This window comes from Diceros bicornis, chromosome 39 (genome assembly GCF_020826845.1).
Source record: "Diceros bicornis minor isolate mBicDic1 chromosome 39, mDicBic1.mat.cur, whole genome shotgun sequence".
NCBI classification, from domain to species: domain Eukaryota; kingdom Metazoa; phylum Chordata; class Mammalia; order Perissodactyla; family Rhinocerotidae; genus Diceros; species Diceros bicornis.
In genome coordinates, this window is record NC_080778.1 from 17,539,915 (window position 1) to 17,566,266 (window position 26,352).

At 41.8% G+C, this 26,352-nt stretch overlaps 1 protein-coding gene across 1 annotated transcript in view; it reads right to left on the minus strand.

Annotated features, from left to right (window-relative positions):
* Positions 1-3,254: 3,254 nt before the first annotated feature.
* Positions 3,255-26,352, minus strand: part of MTHFD1L (methylenetetrahydrofolate dehydrogenase (NADP+ dependent) 1 like) — a 209,112-nt gene continuing 186,014 nt past the window's right edge. Inside the window, exons 27-28 of the mRNA XM_058534152.1 lie at positions 9,908-10,026; positions 3,255-3,621 (exon numbers count right to left, since the gene is read on the minus strand). Of these exons, the coding sequence (XP_058390135.1) occupies positions 9,937-10,026 (90 nt within the window). The 3' untranslated portion in view covers positions 3,255-3,621; positions 9,908-9,936. The remainder of the gene's footprint in view (positions 3,622-9,907; positions 10,027-26,352) is intronic.

Sequence of the window (26,352 nt, forward strand, 5' to 3'; positions counted from 1 at the left end):
TTTATTATAAAAGGATGTAACTTAGGAACAGCCAGATGGAAGAGATGCACAGGGCAAGGCACGGGGAAAGGGCGCAGGGCTTCCCTGTCCCCTGCAGCACACCACTTTCCCCAGATCTCCACGTGTTCACCCACTTGGAAGCACTCCAAACCCCACTCTTTGTTCTCAGAATAACGTGTTTCCCCCCCCCCAAAGCCCCAGTAGGTAGTTGTACATCATAGTTTCACATCCTTCTAGTTGCTGTACGTGTGGGACGCAGCCTCAGCATGGCCAGAGAAGCGGTGCGTTGGTGCGCGCCCGGGATCCGAACCCGCGCACCCAACCGCTAAGCCACGGGGCCGGCCCCAGAATAACGTTTTAAAATGCCTAAACTAAACCACGTATGATTATATAGCAAACCAATGATATGCAATGCAATTAAAATATTAAAAAGGTAATCAAATTTGGTTATAGCAATTTATGGGGCTCTTTACTCATGAAATAACAAGGATCTAATAACTATCATAATTTTGAGGTAGTGATGAGCCTAAATGCCACTGTGAATATCTGCAGAAACTGTAATGTAATATTAAAATATCAGTGACTTCTATAGGCGACAGACACAGGTACTGTTAATATCACTGTGGTTTGTTGCCGACATTCATAATTGAAGGAAATGCTACATCACAGTTAATGGTCAGTGAAAACAAAGATGTAATTTTTTTCCCCCATCCACGTTCACGGACTCCTGAATTCTCGTCCATTCTTCTTTGTTTACAACGAAGCCATAAGAGCTTTTTGAGGTCTCTCTGTCTGTGGCTGCATTAGAGTTTAAGGAAGATCTGTTTATTAACCAACTGTTCTGCCACAATCCTAAAATTTTCATTGGATGTGGATTATAGGTTTGTAACGAACGCTACAAAAATGCACTTATTACTTTTTACTCCCTTGTACATACACACCTATACATAAGCAATGGACAAATACGTGTATGTGGATTTTTCCGGAATAAATAAGGTAAGCTTCATACACCATCCTATTTATGGGCATCTGTAAATTATGATAAAAACCAAACCCTGGCTAATGTCAGACTGGAGGATTCTCTTCAAATATCTGTTGTGAAGACTACTCATGTGTTGCTTTAATGGAGGAGCACGTTCTGGATGCAACAAACAAAATAAGCCTGGAAATAGAGGAATAAAAAGAACATTCATGAATGGATTGGCTAGTTGCTTTGCTGCAACTTTCCTGAGACCCCATTCATCTCTCCCTCGTTATCAGTTAATCCCGATAGTGTGTTTGCCTGGGAGCTTTCAGAGGATTCTTCTGTCTGGGTCTTAACCTCTGCAGGTGTTGCTCTGACAGGACTGTGAGCAGAGAGGGAGCAAGATTACAGGTCTGTATGCCGCGGAGGGGCCCCTCACCATGTCTGATCTGTTAGTGGTTTCTTACACTTCAATTACAGAAGCAGACAGAAATCAGGATCTACCCTTCTTGGGAAGATTTCTAACCTAAACCCCCATGCCCAAGGTTATGTGAATTTTTTTCTCACGCCTTGGCCTCAGAAGAGACAGTAGATAACTACCTCTTCCCTAAAATAACACCTTCTCCTCTCTAGGAATGCCTGGAGTCATCGTGAGTTGATAAGCCCATTAATTCACCTGCCAAAGAGCTTGCCTGTCAGAGGAGCCTGCTTATCACTGAGCAGGCGGGTATTCCAGTAGGGTTAGTGACTCAATCAGAGCATGAATTACGACATCTACAGGAGTTAAAATGAGCCCACGTGAGGGGAAAACAGTTTGGCGTTTCCAGCAACACCTGGATTACAGGGTCCTTCAATGTTAGCATTGAAAAGCTCTCCCACATCTGTGTTCAGGATGCTTTTTTTTTCATTTTGGTGAATTGGTGAGTTGCATGATGAAAGCTGGTAAGGAAGGAAATTCCTGGTCTAAACCCCTTAGAATACAGGTTTCTGAATTTCTTTTTTTCTAAAACACTTTCAAAAATAGACAATGATGGGCCTTGCTTGCCCCGTGGCAGTGGTTAAGTCTGGTGTGCTCTGCTTTGGTGGCCCGGGTTCATGGGTTTGGATCCTGGGTGCAGACCTACACCACTCGTCAAGCCATGCTGTGGCAGTGACCCACATACAAAATAGAGGTAGACTAGCACAGATCTTAGCTCAGAGTTAATCTTTCTCACCAAAAAAATAAATAAATAAAAAAGACAATGAAACTTTAAATGGCAAAGGGAAATAAAACTCAAATAGCAAAAGGCAACTGCTTAAAAATCAATTCAAAAGAAAGACTGCTTACTGAGTGCATTATATAGAGAATAGATTTACCGTCAACCCTTATAATCTTCAACTAGATTTATATATTGAAGATACTAGGTTCATTGTATACTTGGAGAGGTTTTCTCCCAAATGAAGGGTAGGGACCGGGGGAGGATGGGGACTTCAGAAACACCAAGTGAAATTATTCTTGGGACAGACAGTCTTTGCATGGGGAGGTTTTCAGTTATTAAGCAGTGTTTTGGAACAAATTAAATTGTGCATAAAGATACATTATGCGCAGAGCAACTAATGCGCAGGGTCGCTGAAGGAGGCAGTACAAGGGCATGCAGGAAAGATCCGAAGGCGAGGGCTCCTGCAGGATGTGCCTGGGGGACATTTAAGATATTTATGGTGACTATTTTACTTACACTGCTTAGAGGACAATCACTTCTTGTTTGTTCCTGAATCCTTGGTTTTGTCTTAACTTTTATATAATTTTATATTATTGTAGGAAAAAATGGAGACAAAAAAGAGTCAGGAACTCCTGGGAGGGGGGAATAGGCCATAGAGCATTCTTTACTACAAATTAAGGGTTGGACAAATGGAAAAACATTTGCCAAACACCTGACCTTTAAGAGTCACTTTTCTTTGCCCAGGGGCCTTAGAAACCTTAATGGCCACCGAGACTCATTCATCGGTGGAAGAAACTAGCATAAACCCACTAGTTTTTAGGTAAGTGATGTAAATTTCACTGACACTGAAAAATAGTTGTGGATATAAAATGCACTTTGTTCTAAAGGATATTATAATTCCCCAACAGTCAGAAGATTTCACAACTGACCAGATATTTCTGTGTGTGTGTGTGTGTATGTGTATGTGTGATATTTTTCTTGCTATATGGTTGCATTCACAATTTTCCAGAAAATCGGTGTCAGGTAACAACCCCAACATGAACAGTTACCTCTAGAGAGCAGAGTTTTATCTGGCGCTGAAAACTTGCTGGTTGGTTTTCTAGATACGTGTTTATTTTCAGTTCAAAGACAAAATAGAAAACTCTATAGTGGAAAATGTTACCTTTTAGTTCACACTCTTTTAATCCCACAGTCCCCATAAAATAAACATTCTAAAGTGTAAGCAGGGGGAGATAATGTAAACTCTGCAGAAACAGAAAATAAATTAGTTTCTTTCAAACTTGGTGGAGGTCCTTTTACTGAACACTATACTCTGCTGCAAACAGAATTGGTCTTGAAGGAAGAATAAATCTTTGGCCTATTTCACCATTTCTCCAGCATTGCGTAACAAGCATATTTCAAATTCACTTTCTTCTCCAACTGCAGCCAAGGGGAAGGAGCAGTTTGCATTTCAGGAGCCTGAAAACAGAAAAAAATGTTTCAGTGGTTTAAGAACAGCTTTTTCCTCTGGTGTTAAACTGTTAATTTATTATAGTTCTAAAGTCAGAGACTAAAAGAAAATCCAAGAGCAGATAAGTGACTCTATTCACAAGGCTGGGATCACTGTCTGGAATCTTGTTATTATGAGCAGTGGAGAATCCAATTCTGCACCACTCTGTGACGGAGTCAGCATGGACACTGCAGGCCGCGATCCGAACTTCCTACAAGATCAAGCAGAAATTCTGCGACTTCCAAATTTGGAATCCATAGTCTCCAGGATCCTGTCGAGCAAGAACGTTCAGGATTTTAGTTTAGGAATCCTGTTGCCTTGAATTTCAGTTTCTCTTTTATGGTAGGCACAGAGAGCAAGGTCTGAAAAATGCATTTAGGACGAGAACAGAAGGCGGTAGACCTGAAATTTCGTATTATTGTTAAGCTTTGTTGCTTTCTCTCGAAGAATATTAAGACTCTCTGCCACTGTTGAACCCCGCAATCTTTTAGAAAGAGAAGCAATCCAACTACATGTTAAAAAGAATAAACAGATAAAACACCTCAGTTCCAGAAAAAATGTGTTTGCTCCAGAAGAAATGTAACGCAAGCATTTGGCCTTTAATCTGAATTTATACATAGAAGAGTTTATCTACTGGGCCAAGAGTTCCAACTTGGCTGGAATACAGCAAGTCGGCCTCCCACAGACGGGTGAGGGGTCTCGAGCCAGAAAGGATGCTTGATTACCTTCAGAACAGAAGACAATGATGAAGACCGGGGACTAGGAAACTAAGAATCCTCCCTGGAGTCTGATTCAAGTCAGGGAAGTAAACAGAAAACAGAGGCACTGCAAGCATAATAAACATTAACATAAAGGAATTATCTTAGATGTTTGGTGTGGCCTCACCCCTCCACTCAGAGATGTGGCCAGCCTCACTTTGGTGGCTCTGGTGACCTAGACTTGAGGCTCAGTGACTCCTGGGGAGAAAAAGGAGAGCTAGGGAAGAAGAGGGTGGGCTTGGTGGACTGGAGGTGACCCAAGGCACGGCTGGAACAAGGTCTTTGAAGCTCCAGAGGTGGGCGGGGGAAGACCAGCTGATTAGCCACGTTACCTTTTATCCAATGGTTTTGTCTTGAAAGGGGCTTAGAGTCTGTGGTTCCACATTTTAAGAAAACTCGAAGGGTTGGCAAAGGTATAGAAGTCTGGGGGCCAGCCTGGTGGCATAATGGTTAAGTTCACACACACTGCTTTGGCAGCCTGTGGTTCGCAGGTTCAGATCCCGGGCATGGACCTACACACTGATTGTCAAGTCATACTGTGGTGGCGTCTCATACAAAGCAGAGGAAGATGGGCATGGATGTTAGCCCAGGGCCAATCTTCCTCAGCAAAAAGAGGATTGGCATCGGATGTTAGCTCAGGGCTAATCTTCCTCACACACACACACAAAGAGTATAGAAAGTCTGATTATAGATTAAAAGAATCGGAAATGCAATAGCTAAGGTGAGAATGTAAAAATGCATCAGTTTATTGTTTATTCAGTGGAAGAAAAAACAATTTCAGAAGTTAATGAAGACAGACTATATAAAACATGCTATCTTGATATAAGAATAAGAAGAAGAAATCAGAGGGCCCAGAAAAAGTTTCTTTATTTTTATTATTTTTTTTTGTGAGGAAGATCAGCCCTGAGCTAACATCCATGCTAATCCTTCTCTTTTTGCTGAGGAAGACTGGCTCTGAGCTAACATCTATTGCCAATCTTCCTCCTTTTTTTCCTTTTTTCTCCCCAAAGCCCCAGTAGATAGTTGTATGTCATAGTTGCACATCCTTCTAGTTGCTGTATGTGGGACGCGGCCTCAGCATGTGCGTCGGTGCGTGCCCAGGATCTGAACCTGGGCCACCAGTAGTGGAGCGCAAGCACTTAACCAGTAAGCCACGGGGCCGGTCCCTAGAAAAAGTTTCTTTAAAAGGGAATTAAGAATTTGCCAACTGTTAAGCTTGAAAACACTCCATCTTAGTTAGAGAGGGGAGATTTAATTATCATCTTTTAGATGTTAATGAGATGCTAAAGATGTCATCTTTAGATTTAATGATCACAATTTTTTATTTAAGTGGCTTGGGCTGCCAGCTTATTTTGGCTCCTGCCTGGAAGTGGGAAAAGAAGAGGGGTTTGTTTTACTCCAAGGATGGCTCAAGTGATGAACCGAGGACCTTTTCTTGAAGCACAACAGTGCTGAACAATTTTTGAGCTGCTCCTTGAAAAGATCAAGTTTCAAAACCAAAATCACAAATCTACACAGAAATCGAAATATAATGATGTACACCTGAAATTTATATAATGTTATAAACCAATGCTACTTCAATAAAAAAAATAAATTAAAAAAAAAAGTAGCTTGCGAGTCCTGTAAAAAAAATGTAGCCTTTTGCTTCCGATGTGTTCAGATATATTTTGGGTTTTTATAGCAAAATGGACTTTTAATTTGTAATTGTAATTCTCAGCAAACTGCCATAATTAAGACGGTAATTTAATGTCTGTAAAAAAAGCTGGAATGGAGGCAAGTAACCAAAGGATGTTATTCCATATTATTAGTGAAATTCTCTCTCTTGGTTATTGAGTCAAAAAATTTTTCTTTTTTTATCAGTAAATATGCTCAAATTATGCTAAAAAAAAAAAGAAAAGGCCAAAATTACAGAGCCCAAGTGCTACCAAGGGAATCCCAAGTAAACCCTGTCCATAGAAGGGCTGCAGGCAGCAACCATACCCAAGATTAACTTATGATTATTAAATATTGCTGAAAATTTCTGCTCAAAAGGCAGTTTAGGGAAGAAAGGAGCTGGTGTTATACTCCTTTCCGCCTGTGCAATCCCACAAAAACAACTCTTTGGTAAGTAACTAACATTTGTAGCAGGACCAGAGTCAATGTGATTCTGTACTAAACATAACTTTGCACATCAGTGCGACGTAAGGGAGTATCTGAACTCTTCAGGAAATCTGCCAGACTTGGTCGTGTTCATTCGAATCCTGCCGAGGCTCCGAAACATGATAAAGGTTCAGAATGAGAAACCAAAAGTGGGGTGGGGATGGGGATCAAACCCCCAAATCCAGCCATCTTCAAACAAAAGACTGGACAGTAATGTGGCAGGATCAGTTTCATGGGGACAAACAACTTATTTTAATTAGTTCTCTTGGGTGACCTCCAAAAGAACAAATCATGCCCTTTCTTCTAACAAGAGTGAACGCACCACAGGGAAGCCTTGGAAAGGAGGAGAAAGGGCCACAAATTCTGGTGATTTCTTGGCATCTCCCGTTCATATTAAGTCTCACACAGTTTCCTTGAGGGTGAGGTAAGCAGGAAAGGCGAGGAAGCAGAAGGAAAGAAAGCAGTCATCCACCCAGCGCAGGCGTCTTCCATGTGGCACATGTCTGGGACACGTTCTGCAAGGAATGATCTGTGTGCTGCTCGGCAGCTGAGCGCACAGAATTATCTAGAGCCTGACCATTATGTGAGCAAAGCAACCAACCAGACATTTCCTCTTCTGATGCCCGAATTGGTCCAAGTTGACTGTCATCCAAGCTTTCAACATTTTTATTTTATGCATTTTTAATAGCCACAGACCTTTGGCTGTTAGGAGAAGAGGTCCCTGACTGCTGTGTGTGAGAGAAGACAGGAAACAGAAAGAACGTTTGTGGGATCATTATATCGAGGAGTCCCTGCGAAGGAATGTTTGCTTTGTACAGTGGTTTTTCTCTTACGACACCGGATCCACTTTCAATTGTTCAAGACGGGCCAAGTGATAGGTTCTGAGCCACTGCCCACCAGGCCTGGAATAGGATTTGGCAGTTCACAAAGAAGAAAGAGGCCCAGGACAAGTGAGTGGGAAAATGCCAGTGAATGAGAGAGTGCAGTAAGGGAGCTCTGTTGTGCTTTGACTAAAAAGAATTTTGAGAAAGTCAGAGCTTTTAATACGCAAATAATTATCCGTTGTTATTTAAAAAAATCACCCAGTTATCTCCAAATTACAGGTTTGTTCAAATAGCTGGTTATCAACGTCCAGAATGGGCCAAAGTTCATTTACCCTGTGACTGAAATGAAAGGGGCATCCTTTGGTTTGGGGCATAAAAGATGGGTTGAGACGGAGAGTAAGCAGATCCGGGTTGAATCTTGGCTTTTATACTTATTAGCTGTGCAACTCGAGCAAGTCGTTGACCTCTCTGGGCCAGAGGTTTCGCAGCTCCTAAATAAGTGAGAGCAAATGGACCCAAGGGCTGGAAAAATACTATCCAAGAGAGATGAAAGGATTGTACACACTTGTTCTGGAGAAAAATGATAAACGGCAGAAATGTAGCATACTGGGTTCTTGACATGAAAGGGGAGATTAGTCAGGACAGGGGTCAATTTTCAGTTTAAGAGGAAGGATATTGTTATTTTCCCAAGGCCCAGCTGGGAAACCCAAGACATTTGCACACACAGTCATACCAAAGGACCAAAATAACACTGTTATCAAAGCTCAAGTTTATGGGCTTCTTTGTTAAATTAGTCTCCCCTGGTTCATTTTCTGAAGTTTTCTTTTTCAGAAATGACAAAGATATGAAATGTGGTGGTGGTTAACACCAAATATAGCTCCCACTCCTTAGCAAAAAAATATATACAAACACCACACACACAACTAAAACTAAACAATTCCACACTGTGTATCAATGTAATTTCATATAAGTGATCCTTTATCTTTCTAATCACGGCCTAGGTCTTTAGTGTTTTAGTAACAAAGACATATATACATATAAATATAAAAATCTCCCCATGTTGACTACTGGTAGCAAAACAAACGAAAGTGAGAATACTGTATGCCTGGCTTGGGAACATAACACAGAGGCAATTGGAAAGAAGGGTCTTTAGGTGAAGAAAGCTCATCTGGAAGGCCCAGAATATGTTGGCAAGAGGGAGGGGTGCTGGGCTAAGGAACAGGAACAGGAGTGAGCGGGGAGAATGAACTGGGGGTGTTTTGGGGGAAGGAATGTGCCTTGAGAATATGGTGAGGACATGTTTGATATATGGGATGAGGAAAGGCAGCTCCATGCCTTTAAAACTTCTGATTCCAGCGAGTTTTCCAGAGAGGGTGGTCATTTTTCTTTCTGATGGGAAGCTAAGACAGAAGTCAGCAGGTGTGGCTGCAGTACTGAGGGGCAGACATGAGTAAGACCAAGGGGTCCCGCTGTGGGCTGCCTCAGCCAGCTCCAAGTCAAGCCCAGTCCGCCCAATCTGCGGACCATGAGCCATCAAGGGGTCTAATTTCTGCTGCCCTGTCCTTCCTGTGACTCACAGGGCCCTGTGAGTTAGATGATCTGTCCCACCTTTACGTGTCTTTCTAGTGGCTTAAGAGGCTAATCCACCTTTTGTGCCATAGTTGAGTGTTATGGGTTGAACTGTGTCCCCCAAAAGACATGTTGAAGTCCTGACCCCCAGTATGTATGACAGTGACCTTATTTGGAAACAGGGTCTTTGCAGATGTAATCAAGTTAAGATGAGGTCAGTAAGGTGGGCCCTAATTCAGTATGACTCGTGTCCTTATAAGAGAATGCCCTGTGAAGACAGAGACGCACAGGGAGAACGCCATATGACCACGGAGGCAGACTGGAGCGACGCAGCTGCAAGCTGAGGAACGTCAAGGACGGATGGCAAACACCAGCAGCTGGGGAGAGGCCAGGAAGGATTCTACTCGAGTCTACTCTACCGGCTGACACCTTGACTTTGGACTTCTAGCCTCCAGAGCTGTGGGAGAATACATTTCTGTTGTTTTAAGCCTCTCAGTTGTGATATTCTGTGATGGCAGCCCTAGGAAACGAACACACCGAGATCCTCTAACACATGATCCTAACTCTGTGCCAATAGATAAGTGGTAGGAAGGGGTACAGTTATTCTTTTAAAATGATAGCCGATATTAGTTTCAATTCTGGAAAAAGAATAATGAGTTTACAGGGTTCCTCTGTTATGGCAAGGGATGCCTTAAATAAATCTACATTCAGAGGTGACTTGATTTGACTTTCACTGGACTCATGTCCAGGGACACCAAGGGCCTGTGCTTTGACCATCTAAACTGCATATCCACGCCCAGGAGTGACCCAAGTCACGGGCTGTTATTAGATAGAAATTTCTAGTAACCAAGTCAGGAAATTACTTACTAGACCATTTTCATAATAAATATCAGAAAAATAAAACTAAAAAAGACTTGGGGAAAAAAAAAAGAAAGAAAGAGAAAGTAAAAAGCACAACAGCCTACCTGAATCGGCTCCTGTGAAATCTGCTCATTTAGAACAAGCCTTTGACTTGCTCTGTTTCCGTATCAAGATCTATGTCATAGAAGCAGGGCCGGGTCGGTAGTCCTGGCATGGTGCTCATCTGGGGGAGGAGCAAACGAAAGTATTGTACGTTAGCAGATGCCACGACGTGATCACGCCCAACACTGGACCTCTAATGACATAAATTAACTAGATAATTCAATTTAGCCTCATATAACTTTAGGTCATATGTCCATGTATCTCTTTAAATCCGCCGTCTGCTATTTCCATCTTTAAGGAAATTAAATAGAAAAGGCCAATGCCAACTTCGTGAAAATTGAGACCATTTACCTCTCCCCACGGTCCCACAGCACATTGTAGCTCCAACACAGAGATTTTCAAATCTTTTTTTCCCCTAAATCAAATCTTAATGCTGAAGCCCAACAAAGATGAGCCCCTCTGGTTGAAGGGGACAGTGGTGTGGGTGAACGATGGCCTCCAACTCACCCCTAATTACGGCGCCCAAGACAGATTTTTGTAAAATCTACAACTCTTGGAGCACAGTTTACAAACTCCCGTTCTCCAGACAGCAATTTCTCTGGCCTCCTGAATAACAGTAACTGATGTTTATCGAGAACTTGCTATGAGGGCGTTACTTATTTTATCCTTCCAACAATGCTATGAGGTAGGTACTTTTGTTATTTCCATGTGACAAGGAAGGAAATGGAGCTTTAAAGAGGTTAAATCATTTGCCCAAGGTCACCTAGCTAATAAGCAGCAAAACGGGGAATTTGACTCCACGTCTGTAATCTCAAATTACTCATTTAACTACCGCCACCACCCACTGGGGCACTCTGTGAGTCTTACCTGGGTAACTTAAGCTCCTCATCACCCCTAGAGGGAGGTAGTAATTTTAGCCCCACTTTATTGATGAGGACAGAGGATGCTTAGGCACAAAGGCACGGGCTCAAGGACTCACGGCTAGTTAGTGGTGGAGACAGGATTAAACCAGCCCCATGCTCCTCATTGCTGTGCTCCACTGTGTCCAGATCAGTTTTCCAAAGAGGGCTCTTTGCCCACCTGCAGCAGAAAGCCTTGGTGGGCTGGGGGAGATTGCCGATTCCCACTGGTGGTCCTCAGCCAGCCCTGGGAGTCTAGTGGTTAAGACTCGGTGCTCTCACAGCCTCCACCTGGGTCCGTTTCCTGGTCAGGGAACCACACCACCCATCTACTGGTTGTCATACTGTGGCAGCTGTGTGTGGCTGTGATGCTGAAAGCTATGCCACCGGGATTTCAAATACCAGCCGGATCACCCATGGGGGACAGACTTCAGCAGAGCTTCCAGACTAAGACAGACTAGGAAGAAAGATCTGGTCACCCGCTTCTGAAATATTGGCCATGAAACCATATGAATAGCAGCAGAGCATTGTCTCATACAGCACCGGAAGGTGAGAGGATGGCACAAAGAGACCGGGCAGGGGTCCGCTCTGCCGTACACAGGGTCCCTAGGAGTCAGAATCGACTCCATGACACTAACAACAAACTGGTGATTCTCACACACTAACCACGTTCTAGGATCTAGACTGTGAGGCTCCTGGAGGACCCACCCCTTATCCACTTTCGTATTTCCTACTGTGCTTTAACATCTCACTTTTCATACAAAGGATGCTTGTTAAAGCAATGTTGCATTCAGTCGTTCGGAGGAAAGACACCTGGGATTCTGCTCAGCCTGGCCCTTCCGAGGGCTAAGTGCTGTGTCACTCAAAACTCCTGCCTGCCCTGGCCAGCGAACGCTCTAATGAGATGAAGCTGTGGCCCTTAATGTCATCCAGGGTTTGCCCGCTTCTTCCCCCCTGGCAGAAAGTTCTCGGCAAAAAACGAACCCAGATAAGGCCCATATAATAGAGCTCAGCTCTCTCACTCTCCACTTCCCTTCCCAGAGACTCGGGATTTCCCTCTCCGCCACCCTCTCCTCCCCCCTATGACGTTGATAGACGCTTGCTACTTATACTGGGGTCTGTGGACCAGTAGCGTCAGCATCACTGGGAGCTTGTTGGAAATTCGGAAGCTCAGAGCCCACCCCAGGCCTGCTGAGTCAGAGGCTGCAATTTCAGCAACTCCCCAGGCGACTGGCGTGCGCATTACAGTAAAGGGCTGGCTTAGACAATGTGGCCTAGGATGCCTCTGACTGCCTCCTGATTCCTTTAGCACCAGGCAAGGGAGCTCCGTGGGGGAGCAGGAGAGGCGGTGAGTAGGAAGGGGAGAGGAAAGCTCGTTTCATTCCTGGTGCTGCCACTTCTCCTTCCCTGCCCGAGCAGCAGGTGGGGGAAGAAATCTGTGCACCTGCAGGCCTCATTAACCACCTGGACCGTGAGCGTGTGAGTGAGTAGGGCAACGGGACAGGCTCTCCATGTGGCCCAATGCATAAAACACTGTGATACATGGTGGCCAGCTCCTGTTTTGCTAATTGCACATGACTGTACTTTAGGTATACTATGGCTAAAAAGGCTTCTGAGGCCTGCCTGGAACAGAGGTACCATTTATAACATGACATCGGGAAAATGTGCTCTGGGTTTCAAACAATTATCTACAAACAAACTTTCGATACACAACCTGCTTGTAGGTGGGGACTTCCTGTATTTTAAAACTGTAGGTACATGGATGGCTACACACATCTGAGACCCCAGAAATAAACCCACGCTTACTGGTTTAGCACTGGGACACCAAATGCAAGGGACATTGGTGGGAATAGTTCATATTTTTTCCAGTTACCTGGGTACAACTCACACCAGTCCTCTACATCAATTTTCCTGCCTAGCTGCGTTCTGACATAGGTATTTTAAGATGCCTCTATAATCCGTGTGGGGCTATGGGTTTGGAAAAAGGAACCAGCATTTTATAATTTAAGAGAAAGAAATGAATGATCATATTGAGCCACAATGATACTGCCTTGTCGCTTAAATTAACTCTCTAGGTCGAAGACACATTTCCTAGTAAGGACGTTATCCAGACTTTATGGCTGCTGCTTCTGAGGCTGCAACACTATTCATTTGAAGGCAGAATTTGGTATAAGGCAGGTCTACATCCAGGTGAGATGAGAAAATCCAGGAAGAACCTTGAAGGCTGTGTATTTGGGTCCATCAGACCAAAGCTACAATGGAAGCTTCTATTGCGGATAACACAATTGCACTGTCTGCTTGTTTACACATTATTTTTACAGACATGAAAATTCAACTCTCCATCATTAACTTTTAGCTGATGCAAGACCAAGGCTGCCAAAGGTTGAGCGTGATTCATGTGGTCCTGGAGCTGACCTACTGGCCACAGTGAATCAGAGCACACATCTTTGGTCATTCTGATTGTCACAAAACTGGGAGCTAAAAGTAGCCAAATATTAAATGCTGGGTAGTGTGAAATGTCTTTCCTCTATTTTCAATTTATTTCTCTCAAATGTCGGAAAACTGAGTTCAAGCAGAAGACTCCCATGTTCCTTTCCAATGATGCAATCATCACTTCTAAGAACCAGGACTACTTATTTGGGATAAGCAATAACAGACCAGAAAGCACATAGAGTCTATAGAGCCGAAGGACTCTCCACCCGGTGGACAAAGAGCCATCTCCAATAAATCTGCCCCAGTAGATAGTTGTAGGTCATAGCTGCACATCCTTCTAGTTGCTGTATGTGGGACGCAGCCTCAGCATGGCCGGAGAAGCTGTGCGTCGGTGCGCGCCCGGGATCCGAACCCAGGCCGCCAGCAGCGAAGTGCGCGCACTTAACGCTAAGCCACAGGGCCGGCCCTAAATCTGCTTTTAAATACAACTCCTGCTGAGCAGTCATAATATAGAATTATGTTAACAAGACCTGTACATTTGCATCAAATTCTCTCCCAATAAAAACTCTGTTATTAAAGCATTGTAGCCACAAGACAAGTCAGTGCAGCACGACAGGAAAGAAGGACTCGGACAGCCCTTGGGAGTTGACCTCTGGCCCCATGCCCAGGGTCAGTGGTGATCTCTGTTGACTTTATTTTTGTGCCCTCTAGGGAGGCCTCCTGCTTAAAATAACGAGGGAGCCACTAAATTGTATTTACTTGTCATGCTGCATTAATAGATTCTTTTACAAAGGCTGAAAAACAGGGGCTTTTGCCCTTCATGACCCTAATTCCAACTACAGTGAATCTTCTGAATCTTTACCGATTTCCGGTTAAGCTTATTTTGGAAAAACGATGAGTTCCATGAAGAGCCTTTATAAACACACATTAAAACTAGGAAAGAGAAAATATCCATAGTTAAAAGCAGTCATTAAGAAATAAAAGTAAATAGTCTTGGCATGAGTAGAAAAATTATTAAAAATTCTGTTTCATAAAGTGATGGAATCATAATTTCTACTTTAACCAAAATAACATTGTAGTCAATTCTGTTGTGTTTGTGAAATAATTTCCATCATGACTTGTCCTCAGGTCTACTATGTTTTCCTACTGAATAAATCATCCAGTTTTATTTTGGTTAAGGAAAGAAAGAAGCATTTTTTATTTCCTGAGGAAGATTAGCCCTGAGCTAACATCTGTGCCAATCTTCCTCTACTTTGTATGTGGGTTGCCACCACAGCATGGCTAATGAATGGTATAGGTCCGCACCCAGGATCCAAACCCTCAAACCTGGGCCGCCAAAGCAGAGCGTGCCGAGCTCAACCACCATGCCCAGAAAGAAGCATTTTTACTTGCATCTGTTTTGTTCCCACAATTCAAGATCTGAAGTGAATCCCTTCTACTCATTTCTTTCCTCTTCTAATAGGTGACTGAACACAGCTGACAGATATCATCTTGTTTTAAAAATTGAAGAACAACCCAAAAGACTATAATGGTTAACTACATTATGGTGTAATTTAAATAAAAAGATTTTCTTTTTGATGAAATAATAACTCAAAAATTTAAAGTCTTTATTAAGCAAAAGTATTTCCTGAATTGTAAATACAGCGCCCATCACTTCTCGGCCTTTTGGCTAAGATCAAGTGCACATACAGTGCCTGACGACATTAGGCACTTAATAAATACTTTTTAAAACAGATGAGTAAAAATGGAGGATGATTAGAGAATTAGGAAATAAACTAGCAAAAAGAAAACTTCTCAGGGATTGGGCCTTTTCTTTCTATTTCTTCCCTTCTCCTTCTTTGAATGTGAGGGACAGACTGTTTATATCTAATGGTCATTTAGATAATTAAACAAGCTACTCTAAGATGATGCATGAGGGAACAGGGCCCAGTATAAACACCCAGGGGCTGAAAGGAAAGAAGAGAGAGGTATTAAAAATCATTATAATGAAAACAGATGGTGCTGCTACCACTGGGATTTCCAATTTCTTGACTTAGTGGAGATGGATGTTCTGGAATTGTTTTCTGGCCAGTTAAGTAACATGTACAGTCATGCGCTGCATAACGACTTTCGGTCAACGATGGTGGTCCCATAAGATGAGTACCATGTAGCCTGGGTGTGTAGTAGGCTGTACCATCTAGGTCTGTGTTAGTATACTCTATGATGTTTGCACAACGATGAAATCACCTAGGGACACGTTTCTCAGAACTATCCCTGTCGTTGAGCCACTCATGACTGTATTTGTATGACAGTTTGTGGCTGCATTCCAAAGGTGATCTCTGTTTCATAGCCAGGGCAACTCTGGGAGCTTGGCAGTATGTCCTGTCAGAGTGCACTTATCTTTCCTGGTGGCCAGTGAGTGCCTGTCACCCTGTGAAAGGACACGGTGATGTTTCATTCAACCCACCAACCTTTGCTGAGTGCTCACTATGGGGCACCAAGGTGACCAGGACCTGGTCCCTGCTTCCAGAGGGACAGATCAATCAAGTAGATCATTGGGACATTTGGGTCAAGTCACTCTACTTTTTAGTTAAAAAAAAATCTTTTTCATTCTTTGCTTTTTATATAAAAAGAATGAACATAAATTCTATTTTTTCTTTTTTTTTTTTGTGAGGAAGATCGGCCTTGAGCTAACATCTGCCAATCCTCCTCTTTTTTTGCTGAGGAGGACTGGCCCTGGGCTAACATCCATGGCCATCTTCCTCCACTTTATATGGGACGCCTGCCACAGCGTGGCCTGACAAGCAGTGTGTCGGTAGGCACCTGGGATCTGAAGCAGCGAACCCTGGGCCGCCTAGGTGGAGCACGCGCACTTAACCGCTTGTGCCACCAGGCCGGCCCCTGAACATAAATTCTTAACTGATGACTTTCTAAGATGGAAGTCCTATCCAATCACTATAAAAATTACCATATTGTGCGGGTACTACACGGCTCAGATTATTCCAATTTACTTCAATGGCCTTGAACGAAAAACTGAATAAGTACAGTTATTTTTCTCTTCTTTTGTAAAGGAAACAAGAGTTTTCTTTTAGTGGTAGCAAGCCTGTCCCTCACTAACTTTTCTATTAGTTTTAAAAAATTTACTTAAAAAAATATTTTCAACATAAAAGTAAAAAACACTGGAAGTAAAAATCAAGTCCTCCTCCCCTAATACTGCTTCCCTGAGGTAACCCTGTGAACAATCTCTCGTGCAAACTCGCAGGTCATTTTCTATCCCTATATAAGCAATGTGCCACGTAATGTATATTTATACAGTTATGTGCCGAAATTGGGTATTCCACATGTACAATTCTGAAGTTTGATTTTCAGGGAGATTAAAACTTAAAATAGGTAATTGGGCTAATTTCTCAACCAGGGAATGCCGCTGGAGGGAGAGAGTCAAGAAGAGTTGTCACTAACACGTTCTATACGTCAAGTCAACGGGCTGGCCTTTGGGAAAATGAGAGATTAGAGGGAATTCCTTTAGAGGGAAAGAAAAATAAATGTGAGGCAGAAGAGTCTGACGGACCAGATGCAGACAAAGGAAATGAGGAAGTTCTGCTAATTCTTGCAGTGCCTTGAGCACAAGCAAAAGAATCACATATTACAAAGGAGTAACAGTTTTAAGTTAAAAGACTACTATGCATTTGAGAAATCTTCCCCGCACCCCAAATAATTTTTTCTCCTTTATTTGTTCTGACTGTAAGGATGGTATCCCTCAGTGTGCTTTCAACTGGGGCTACCAGGAATGCTCCCTACACTGGTTTGCTCAGTAAGACAATGTCCTTCTGGTCCCCGTGCCCGGAAGACCAGAGGTGGCACACTGCAGGCGTGCCTGAGTCCTGCAGCCCCCTGGTTTCTCTCTCTTGTCTTCTGGATGCTGGCTTCATCCTCAGGCCTCCTGCTCTGTGTGGGCAGCTCCAGGCCAAAGAGCCACACCCCACTGTATCATCACAGTGCAAGAAAGAATGTCTTGTTTCGTGGTTATTTTTTTTTCTTGATTCATTTCTTTTATTTATCAATTACCAAAGTAATAACTTGGTGCCCTGGCAACTCCAATGGTATTAACACCTCTGATACTGTGCTAAGCACTTTACGTGCACCGTATCTCATTTAATTCCTGCAACCCCACAAGGTCAGTGTTACTATATTTCCATCACCCTCATTTTGCAGATAGGAAAATGATGCATGGAAAAGTGTAATAATGCGCCCCAAATCACAAAGCTTATACCTGATGGAGCCGGAATTCAAATGCAGACAGTGTGACTCCAAGGTCCCGGCCCTATCCACTGATCCCTGCTGCCTTCCCCTTACATCATGGCATTTAGTGTCGCTGCCCCTTGGTGGCACCGTGCGTGCTTAAACCACAGAGGGATGAACTCACCAGGGCTGAAACTGCACAAAGACATGTTATGAGCTGTGTTTGCAGTGGGAATCTACACGTCCTATCAAGCTGCTGATAGTTCAGCTACAGTATTCATGTAAGTAAATTTACATGAATTTGTAAATTCATTTTCTTTATAATTTTAGTCTTGATTCCTTTTAAACTTTAACATTTATTTAAGAATATGTTACACAGCTTACACTCGAGGTAGTATCTTTCCAAATGACATCTTAAAAAACTAGTCATAGCAGTTAGCAGTGAGTAAATAACACCTTATGACTGTCAAAAAAATTTCCAGAATGATACACATAGAGTAACATCAAGCGTTTTTCCTTAAAAATAATAGGCTTCCTACTCTTTAGAGACCAGCTGTGAGACATGGATTACTTACTCCCATCTGAAAAGTGTAAATACCATTGTCCACTGAAATAACCTAAGAGCCATATCAATTTCTACTTAAAAATTTCAGGGAAAATATTGCATAACTATGTTTGGAATTTGCTCTGGTAACTGACTTTAGTGGCTTGGCAAAATCCAAGACAGATAGTTCTAAAACAATGCTACTGTTGATCAACCAGTTGGTTTCTCGATCACTTACATGCTTTGTTTTTATTCGTTGGTAAAAAGATACATAAAGGTCCCTCTTGCACAGGTGTTAAATTGCTTACATTCCATACTTCATATTTCCATTGGAGTGCTGTGGAGATTCCGCCCTGCCTTTTCTCATTTCACCATCATGACCATGGCTGAGCAGGTCAACAGCCCTGTGAGACAGGTAAGGTAGGAAAGACTTTCGTATTCCCACTTAACAGGTGCAGAAACGGGTTCTGGACACTTGTGTGGCTTTCTCTGGGCCAATTAGGAATGAGACTTGCAAGAGCAAAGGCTCGAAATGATAATCAACGTCTGAGGGGTTGCAGTAACCCAATCACGACTCTGAAGTGTGGTGGGGAGGGCTCCACTCCTGCACGCTTGCGTGTTCTTGGGTAAGTTATTTCACTGAGCCTTGGTTCTTTATCTGTAAATACGGCCTGAGTATAAAAATATCTACATTATAGGGTCTACTTCAAAAGTAAAATGAGATAAAGAAAGGATCTTAATTTAGTGTTTAATACATCATAGATCCTATTGTCATTTTATGAAAGAATGCACAATCATGATTGTCTATTTGAAGTGAGTGTGTTGTAAGTTATGTAAGATAGAAAAAGAAAAAGAAAACTTTAAAACAAATCTGATCGATGACTAATTATATGCTTTTTTAATAAGAAAAAAGTGTTCATTAGTCGTATGAGATTTTTCCCCAGTTTTCTGTCTCTATAAACTATTCTTTTCCCCCTCCCCAAAGCTGTATATCCTAGTTGTAAGTCCTTCTAGTTCTTCTATGTGAGCCATTGCCACAGCATGGCAACTGACAGACGGGTGGTGTGATTCTGTGACCGGGAAATGAACCCAGGCCACTGAATCAGTGACAGCACCAAACTTTAACCACTAGGCCATCAGGGCTGGCTCTACAAATGATTTTATTTATTTATTTTTTTTTATAATTTTATTTATTTATTTATTTTCCCCCAAAGCCCCAGTAGACAGTTGTATGTCATAGTTGCCCATCCTTCTAGTTGCTGTATGTGGGACGCGGCCTCAGCATGGCCAGAGAAGCGGTGCGTCGGTGCGCGCCCGGGATCTGAACCCGGGCCGCCAGCAGCGGAGCGCGCGCACTTAACCGCTAAGCCATGGGGCCGGCCCTACAAATGATTTTAAAAGCCACACTTTCTGTCATTCCTACTGATGGCAACCAGATCTGAAGCCAAACCCAATAGCCAAGACCTAAAATATTCAAGCAAGCAGGGACCGTTCTGATAGAGGACAAGTATTATTTTAAAAGAAAAACCTTCAGAAGTATGACAAAACTAAAAACAGGTATGATTCTAAACTGAGCTTGTCTTTAGGAAACAAAAAGAAGACTAGTCTCTTTGTGCAGGCCAAACCAGATGCTGTGAAGGGCAGAAGCAGGAATTCGATTCACCACAGGCTGCTCCTCTCCTAGAATTTCCGCAGCGTATTCACTCAGCGGCCATCTGACTGACAGGTGGCATGCCATGAGCATCTCCACCAGCTTTGGCAAAACAAACCAATTTAATAATATTTCACTGTTTGGAAACTCAATATTAAGTAATCAAATTCTGGTTTCTCAGAAGCTCATCTTCTGCAAATGAACCATGATGTTCTGTGCATGGGTTTTATCCCAAGGTCCTACTGGCAATTAAATCATCATTCTGTAACCCCTTTAAGCAGAGAGAAGATGGAGGGGACGGGAAGAGAAGGAAGACATGAGGGACGACTAAAATGGCTTTTACCTAGCTGATCTGGTCTTTCTCTCCAAGGAGCTTGTTATCAAAGACACAGCTGCCCATGTAATTTAGCATTTCCCTTTTGTTTTCACTCCCCCTCTTCCAACCCCTGCAAAGCTCCTCCCCAGAGATAATGAGCTGTTGCAGCAAGAAAACATAACAAGACAAAGGGAAACTGTAGCCACTATTTAAACATCCCCTTTATGCTTCTCCTGGGACAGTGGCAAAGGAGTGGTCTGGGGGAGGGAGCCTGCGGGCTGGAGGGGAAGGAATGGGAGTCGCCTCATCTAATGTTCACTAACCTGACACTCGGCCAAGGCTGGATGAGGAAACCCAATTAGGAAAGAATTCATGACTACCCTGCCATCTAATGTAACTATTTTAAATACGAGAGGCCTACAGTGTTCTGCAACTTTTTTTAAAGGTAGTTCAGATCAGATGCCAGTTGAATGCTTAACCTCAGACTGGGTTTAGAAGTGACTTACAGTATGTTATGGATGGAATTATGTCCCCTTCAAATTCATATGTTGAAGCCTTAACCTCCAACATGACTGTATTTGAAGATATGGTCTTAAAGAGGTAATTAAGATTACTGAGGTCAGAAAGCTAGGGCCCTGATCTAATAGGACTGGTGTCCCTATAAGAAGAGGAAGAGACATCAGAGACGCATGCACACAGAAGAAAGCCCGTGTGAGGACAAGGCTGCCCCCAAGCCAAACAGAGAGGCTTCAGGAGAAACCAACCCTGCAGACACGTTGGTCTTGGACTTCCGGCCTCCAGAACTGGGAGAAAATAAGTTTCTGTTGTTTAAGCCCCCCAGTCCATGGTACTTTGTTATGGCAGCCCTAGCAAACTAATCCAGTCACATGCTACGTAACAACATTGTTACGTATGTGTGACGGTGGTCCCATGAGATCACTACCAGATAGCCTAGGTGTGTAGTAGGCTGTACACCATCTAAGTTTGTGTAAGTGCACTCTACGATGTTCACACGACGACGAAATCGCCCAACCATGCATTTCTCAGAACGTATCCCCGTTGTTAACTGACGCATGACCGTACATCATACTTAAATGGGTACTTCCTTCCTTCTATACACTGAATCAATGAATATCAACAAAATATGTTTTCCCCCTACTTTAACTTTCCCCAATTCCTGGACTGAGAGTCCTAACTATGCTACTTGCAACGGTTTCTCTAAGCGGAACGCTCTTTCTCATTGTGAGGGCAGACAATAATTAAAGGACTATGTGTGTGCAGTGACTGCCTGGGAAGTGTGCAGCCAGCTGCCCCTCCTTCTCAGCTCCTTCTGGATTTCTCCCTACCTCCCTCACCTGGCATCCCCAATGCCTCCAATGCTGTGGGGACAGAGCAGCTGCCCAGACCTGCCCCATTTGGATTAATGCAGTGGAAGAGAAAGAAAATTGTGGACCAAATGTCCTTAAATCATTCACAAATCATTCTCTTCTTCCTCTTTGTTTCTCACAAATGCACAGAATATATTAAAAATAAGGAGAAACACTAAGAGAGCAAAGATGACAGATTCTCTTTTTTCAAATTTAGTTTTTATCAAAGTAAATCATGTACCGGGCTTGGCTTGAAAGGTCACATCGTTCCTCAAGGCATCTATAAAAAATGACAGTTCCCTGTCCAGGGCCGCCCCAACTGCATTCCGAGCCCTTGGAGGTGACCACTATCAACACTCAGCTTTTTCATTCTACCTTTCACTGCTCCTTCTTCATGCACAGCTTCAGATACTGTCTATTGGCTTTCTCAGACAGAAGAGGAGGATTCAGTTCTTTTACAGCCTACTACCCATGTTCTCCCCTCCTCTTTCCATCTCTCAAATACAGAACTATCATTCCCGTTGGTTAGACCAAGATTTATTAGGACTACGTAAATACTATTCACAGCGAGGCCATCATACATATTCATACACACATCATACATTGACATAGTGGTACGACTCCTGTTTCTCCAAGAGTTAATAGCTTAGCTTAGCTTTCCATATCCCTGTCATTCATGCACCAATAAACTCTGACAGCTTACGTCACCCCTGTGTATGTCCAAGCATGAGATTAGTTTCCCTTGCAGCCGTCCTGATGGTACCTTTCACCTTCTAGGCCTACTAGGATCTCGCTTTGCCATGATCCTAAGGATTCTCTTCTAGTACTTTCTACTGTCTCATTTTCCATTTGCTGGACCCATATTGGGGCGGATACAGCCTAGAGTGACGCCCAATAACTCCCTCTCCTTGAGTGCAGGTGAGACTGCAACTTGCTTCCATCCAAGAGAACATGGCAAAGGAGATGGGATGTCCCTCTGTCTTAGCAGATTCAAGAGCGAAACTTCCCCCCATGTTGGCTTTCAATAAGCTACTATGTTGTGAGAGAGCCCAAGAAGAAGGCCACGTGGCAAGAACCATGTGTGGCCTCTGAGACATGAGTGTGGCCTCCAGCTGAAGCCAGCAAAAGCTGGGCCTTCAGTCCTACAACTGCAAGGAAGTGGAATCTGCCAACAACCCCGAGCTTGGAAGAGGACCCCCTAGCCTCAGATGAGACCACAACCCCAGCTGATGCCATTACTGCAGCCGAAGCAGAGAACTTAGCTAAGCTGTGCTTGGACTCCTGATCCATAGCAATTGTGAGATAACAAACATGTACCATTTTTGCTGGTAAATCTGTGGTAATCTGTTATATAGCATAGAAAATTAACAGATTTTCTTTGATTAAAAATTAATTAGTTAATTAATTAAATTAATTTAAAATTGATAGATTTAATTTAAATAATTTAAAATTAATAGATTAATTTTCTAAAACTGGAAAATTATCTTTTTCTTTTAAACTTTTTGCTCTTGTTTTCCTACTTTCTGGAACTTTAAAAACATTGCACTGTTTAGGAGCTTGGCATACAATAAGCTGCCCACGTTCAAGTGTAAAGTTTACCGTATGCTATTACAAAACAAGCTGCTATGAACATTCGTGTATGCATCTTTATATGGATGTATGTTTTGTTTCTCTTGGGTAAATACTTAGGAATTGAATGGCTTGGTCATATGGTAGGTACATGTTTACCTTTTAAAGAAACTACCAAACTGTTTTCTAAAGGGGTTGTACTATTATATATTCCCACCAGCATTGTATGAGAGTTCCAGCTGTTCCACAGCCTCACCATCATTTGGTATGGTCAGTCTTTTTAATTTTAGATATTCTAATGGCTACGCAGTGGTATCTCATTATGGTTTTAATTTGCATTTCCCTAATATTTTCATGTGCTTACTACCCATATATTTTCCTGGGTGAAGTGTCCATTCAAATCTTTTACTCATTTTTTAAAAGAGACGTTTGATGATTTGCAAATGTATTCTCCCTCTCTGTGGCTTATTTAGTTTCCAAATATTTGGGTTTTTTCCAGATGTCTTTCTATGTTGATTTCTAATTTAATTCCATTGTGGTTAGAGAACATATTTTGCATGATATGAATCCTTTAAAATTTATTGAGACTTAATTTGTGGCCCAGAATATGGTCTATCTTGGCAAATACTCTGTGTACATTTGAAAAGAATGTGTACTCTGCTGTTGTTAGGTGGAGTGTTCTATTAATGCCATTAGGTCAAGTTGGACCATAGTTCAAGTCTCTTATATCCTTATTAACTTTCTGTTTACTCGTTCTGAGAGGGGTTTTAAAATCTCTGACTATAATTTGTGGTTCTGTCTATTTTTCCATGTAGTTTTGCTTCATGTATGTTGAAGCTTTGTTATTAGATGCACAAACACTTAGGATTATTATTCCTGTTGATGAAATGGCCTCTTTACAATTATGAAACAACTCTCTTTATCTTTGATAATATTCTTTGCTCTAGTTTTATTTTGATGCCACTCTAGCTTTTTTTTTTTTTTGATTAGTATTAGCATTTTCCCAGCCTTTTTCCTTTAACGTACCTATGTCTTGAAAGTGGCTTTCTTGTTGGCAGCATACAGTTGGATCTTGCATTTTTAGCCAATCTGACAATCTCTGTCTTTTAATTAGGACATTTAGACCATTTATATTTAATGTAATTATTGATATAGTTGGGTTTAAATCTACTATCGTGTTATTCTTTTTCTCTTTGTCCTATCTGTTCTTTGTTCCTTTTCTCCTCTTTTTCTGCCTTCTTTGGATTGAATATTTTTAATGATTTCATTTTATTTCTTTGCTGGTGTATTAACTGTAACTCCTTGCTGTGTTATTTCAGTGGTTTCCTTAGTGTTTATGATACACGCATTTAACTTCTCACAGTCCACCTTCAAGTGATATTTTACTACTTTACACATAGTATAAAAATCTAACAAAAGTATATTTCCATTTCTTTCTTCCTAGACTTTGTGCTCTTGTCATATATTTTTCTTCACATATTTTATAAACTCCACACTACATTTCTATTATTTTTGCTTTATACAGTCATTTATCTTTCAAAGAGACTTAAATAAGAACAAAAGTCTTTATGTTTACCCATGTGGTTACTATTTCTGGTGCTCTTCATTCCTTTGAGTAAATCCAGGTTTCTGTCTGGTATAATTTTCATTCTGCCTGAAGGACTTCTTTTAATATTTCTTGTACTTCAGGTTGGCTAGTGATGAATCCTTTCAGCTTTTACTTGTCTAAAAAAGTATTTCACCTTAGTTTTTGAAAGACATTTTAATTGGGTAGAGAATTCTAGTATGAGAATTTTGATTTTGAGAAAGATGTCTTCCAGCCTGCATTGTTTCTGAGAAGAAATGGGCTGTCAATTTACCTTTGTTCCTCTGTACATAATGTGTCTTTTATCCTCCGCTTATTTTTAAGATTTTCTCTTTCTCTTTTTTTTTTTTTTGTGAGGAGATCAGCCTTGTGCTAACATCTGCCAATCCTCCTCTTATTCTGCTGAGGAAGAATGGCCCTGGGCTAACATCCGTGCCCATCTTCCTCCACTTTATATGGGATGCTGCCACAGCATGGCTTGCCAAGCAGTGCGTCGGTGTGCACCCGGGATCTGAACCGGCGAACCCTGGGCCGCCACAGTGGAGCGCGTGCACTTAACTACTTGTGCCACTGGGCTGGCCCCAAGATTTTCTCTTTATCATTGGTTTTAAGCAATTAAAAATTTTTTTTTTAATTTTAAATTGAGTTATAATTGACATATAACATTATATTAGTTTCAGGTATATAACATAATGGTTCGATATTTGTATATATTGCAAAATGATCACCACACTAAGTCTAGTTAATATATGTCACCATACAAAATCACAAGAATTTTTTTCTTGTAATGAGAACTTTTAAGATCTACTCTCTCAGCAACTTTCAAATATGCAATACAGTATTATTAACCATAGCCACTGTGTTGTATGTTATATCCCCAGGACTTATTTATTTTTATAACTGGAAATTTGTACCTTTTGACCCCCTTCACCCATTTAAGCAATTTGATTAAGATGTGCCTTGCTGCAATTTTCTTCACATTTCTTGTACTTTGGGATTGTTGAGCTTCTTAAATCTGTGGGTTTATAGTTTCTATCAAATTAGAAAAAATTTTGGCTATTATTTCTTAAAATATTTTCAGTCCTCCTTTCTCTCCTATGGGACTCTAATTATATGTATTTTTCACCACCTGAAATTGTCCCGAAGCTCACTGATGCTGTCTTCATTTTCTTCAGCCCTTTTGTGTTTCATTTTGCAGTTTCTATTGCTATGTCTTCAAGTTAACTAATCTTTTCTTCTGCAACACCTAATCTGACATTAATCAGAGTATTTTTTCATCTCAGACATTGTAGTTTTCATCTCTAGAGGTCTGATTTGTCTTTTTTGTCTCTACATAACACGTTAAATCTTTCCTCTAGTTTCTTGAACATATGACTTACTGTTATAATAACTGTTTTAATGTCCTTGTCTACTAGTTCTATCATCTGTGTCATTTAAGGGTTAACTTTGATTGACTTTTTGCATTATAGGTTGTATTTTCCCACTTGTTGGCATGCCTGATAATTTTGGATTGGATGTCAGACATTTTATCTTGCTGGGTACTGGATATTTTTCTATTTTATAAATATCTTTATACTTTGGGGACACAGTATAGTTACTTGGACACAATTTGATCTTTTTGGGTTTTGCTGTTAAAGCTTTGTTGGGTGGGACGAGAGCTGTGTTTGGTCTAGGATTAATTTTTTCCCTACTACTGAGGCAAGACCCTTCTCAGTATTCTAACCAGTGTGCTCTGATGATGAGGTTGAAGCATAGGAAGCAGGCACCTCTTCCTGGCCCTCTGTGGGAGCCATGTACTGTTCCCTCAAATTCTTTTCGGTGATTCTTTCCCTGGCTTCAGGTAGTTTCTTCACACACATGCACTG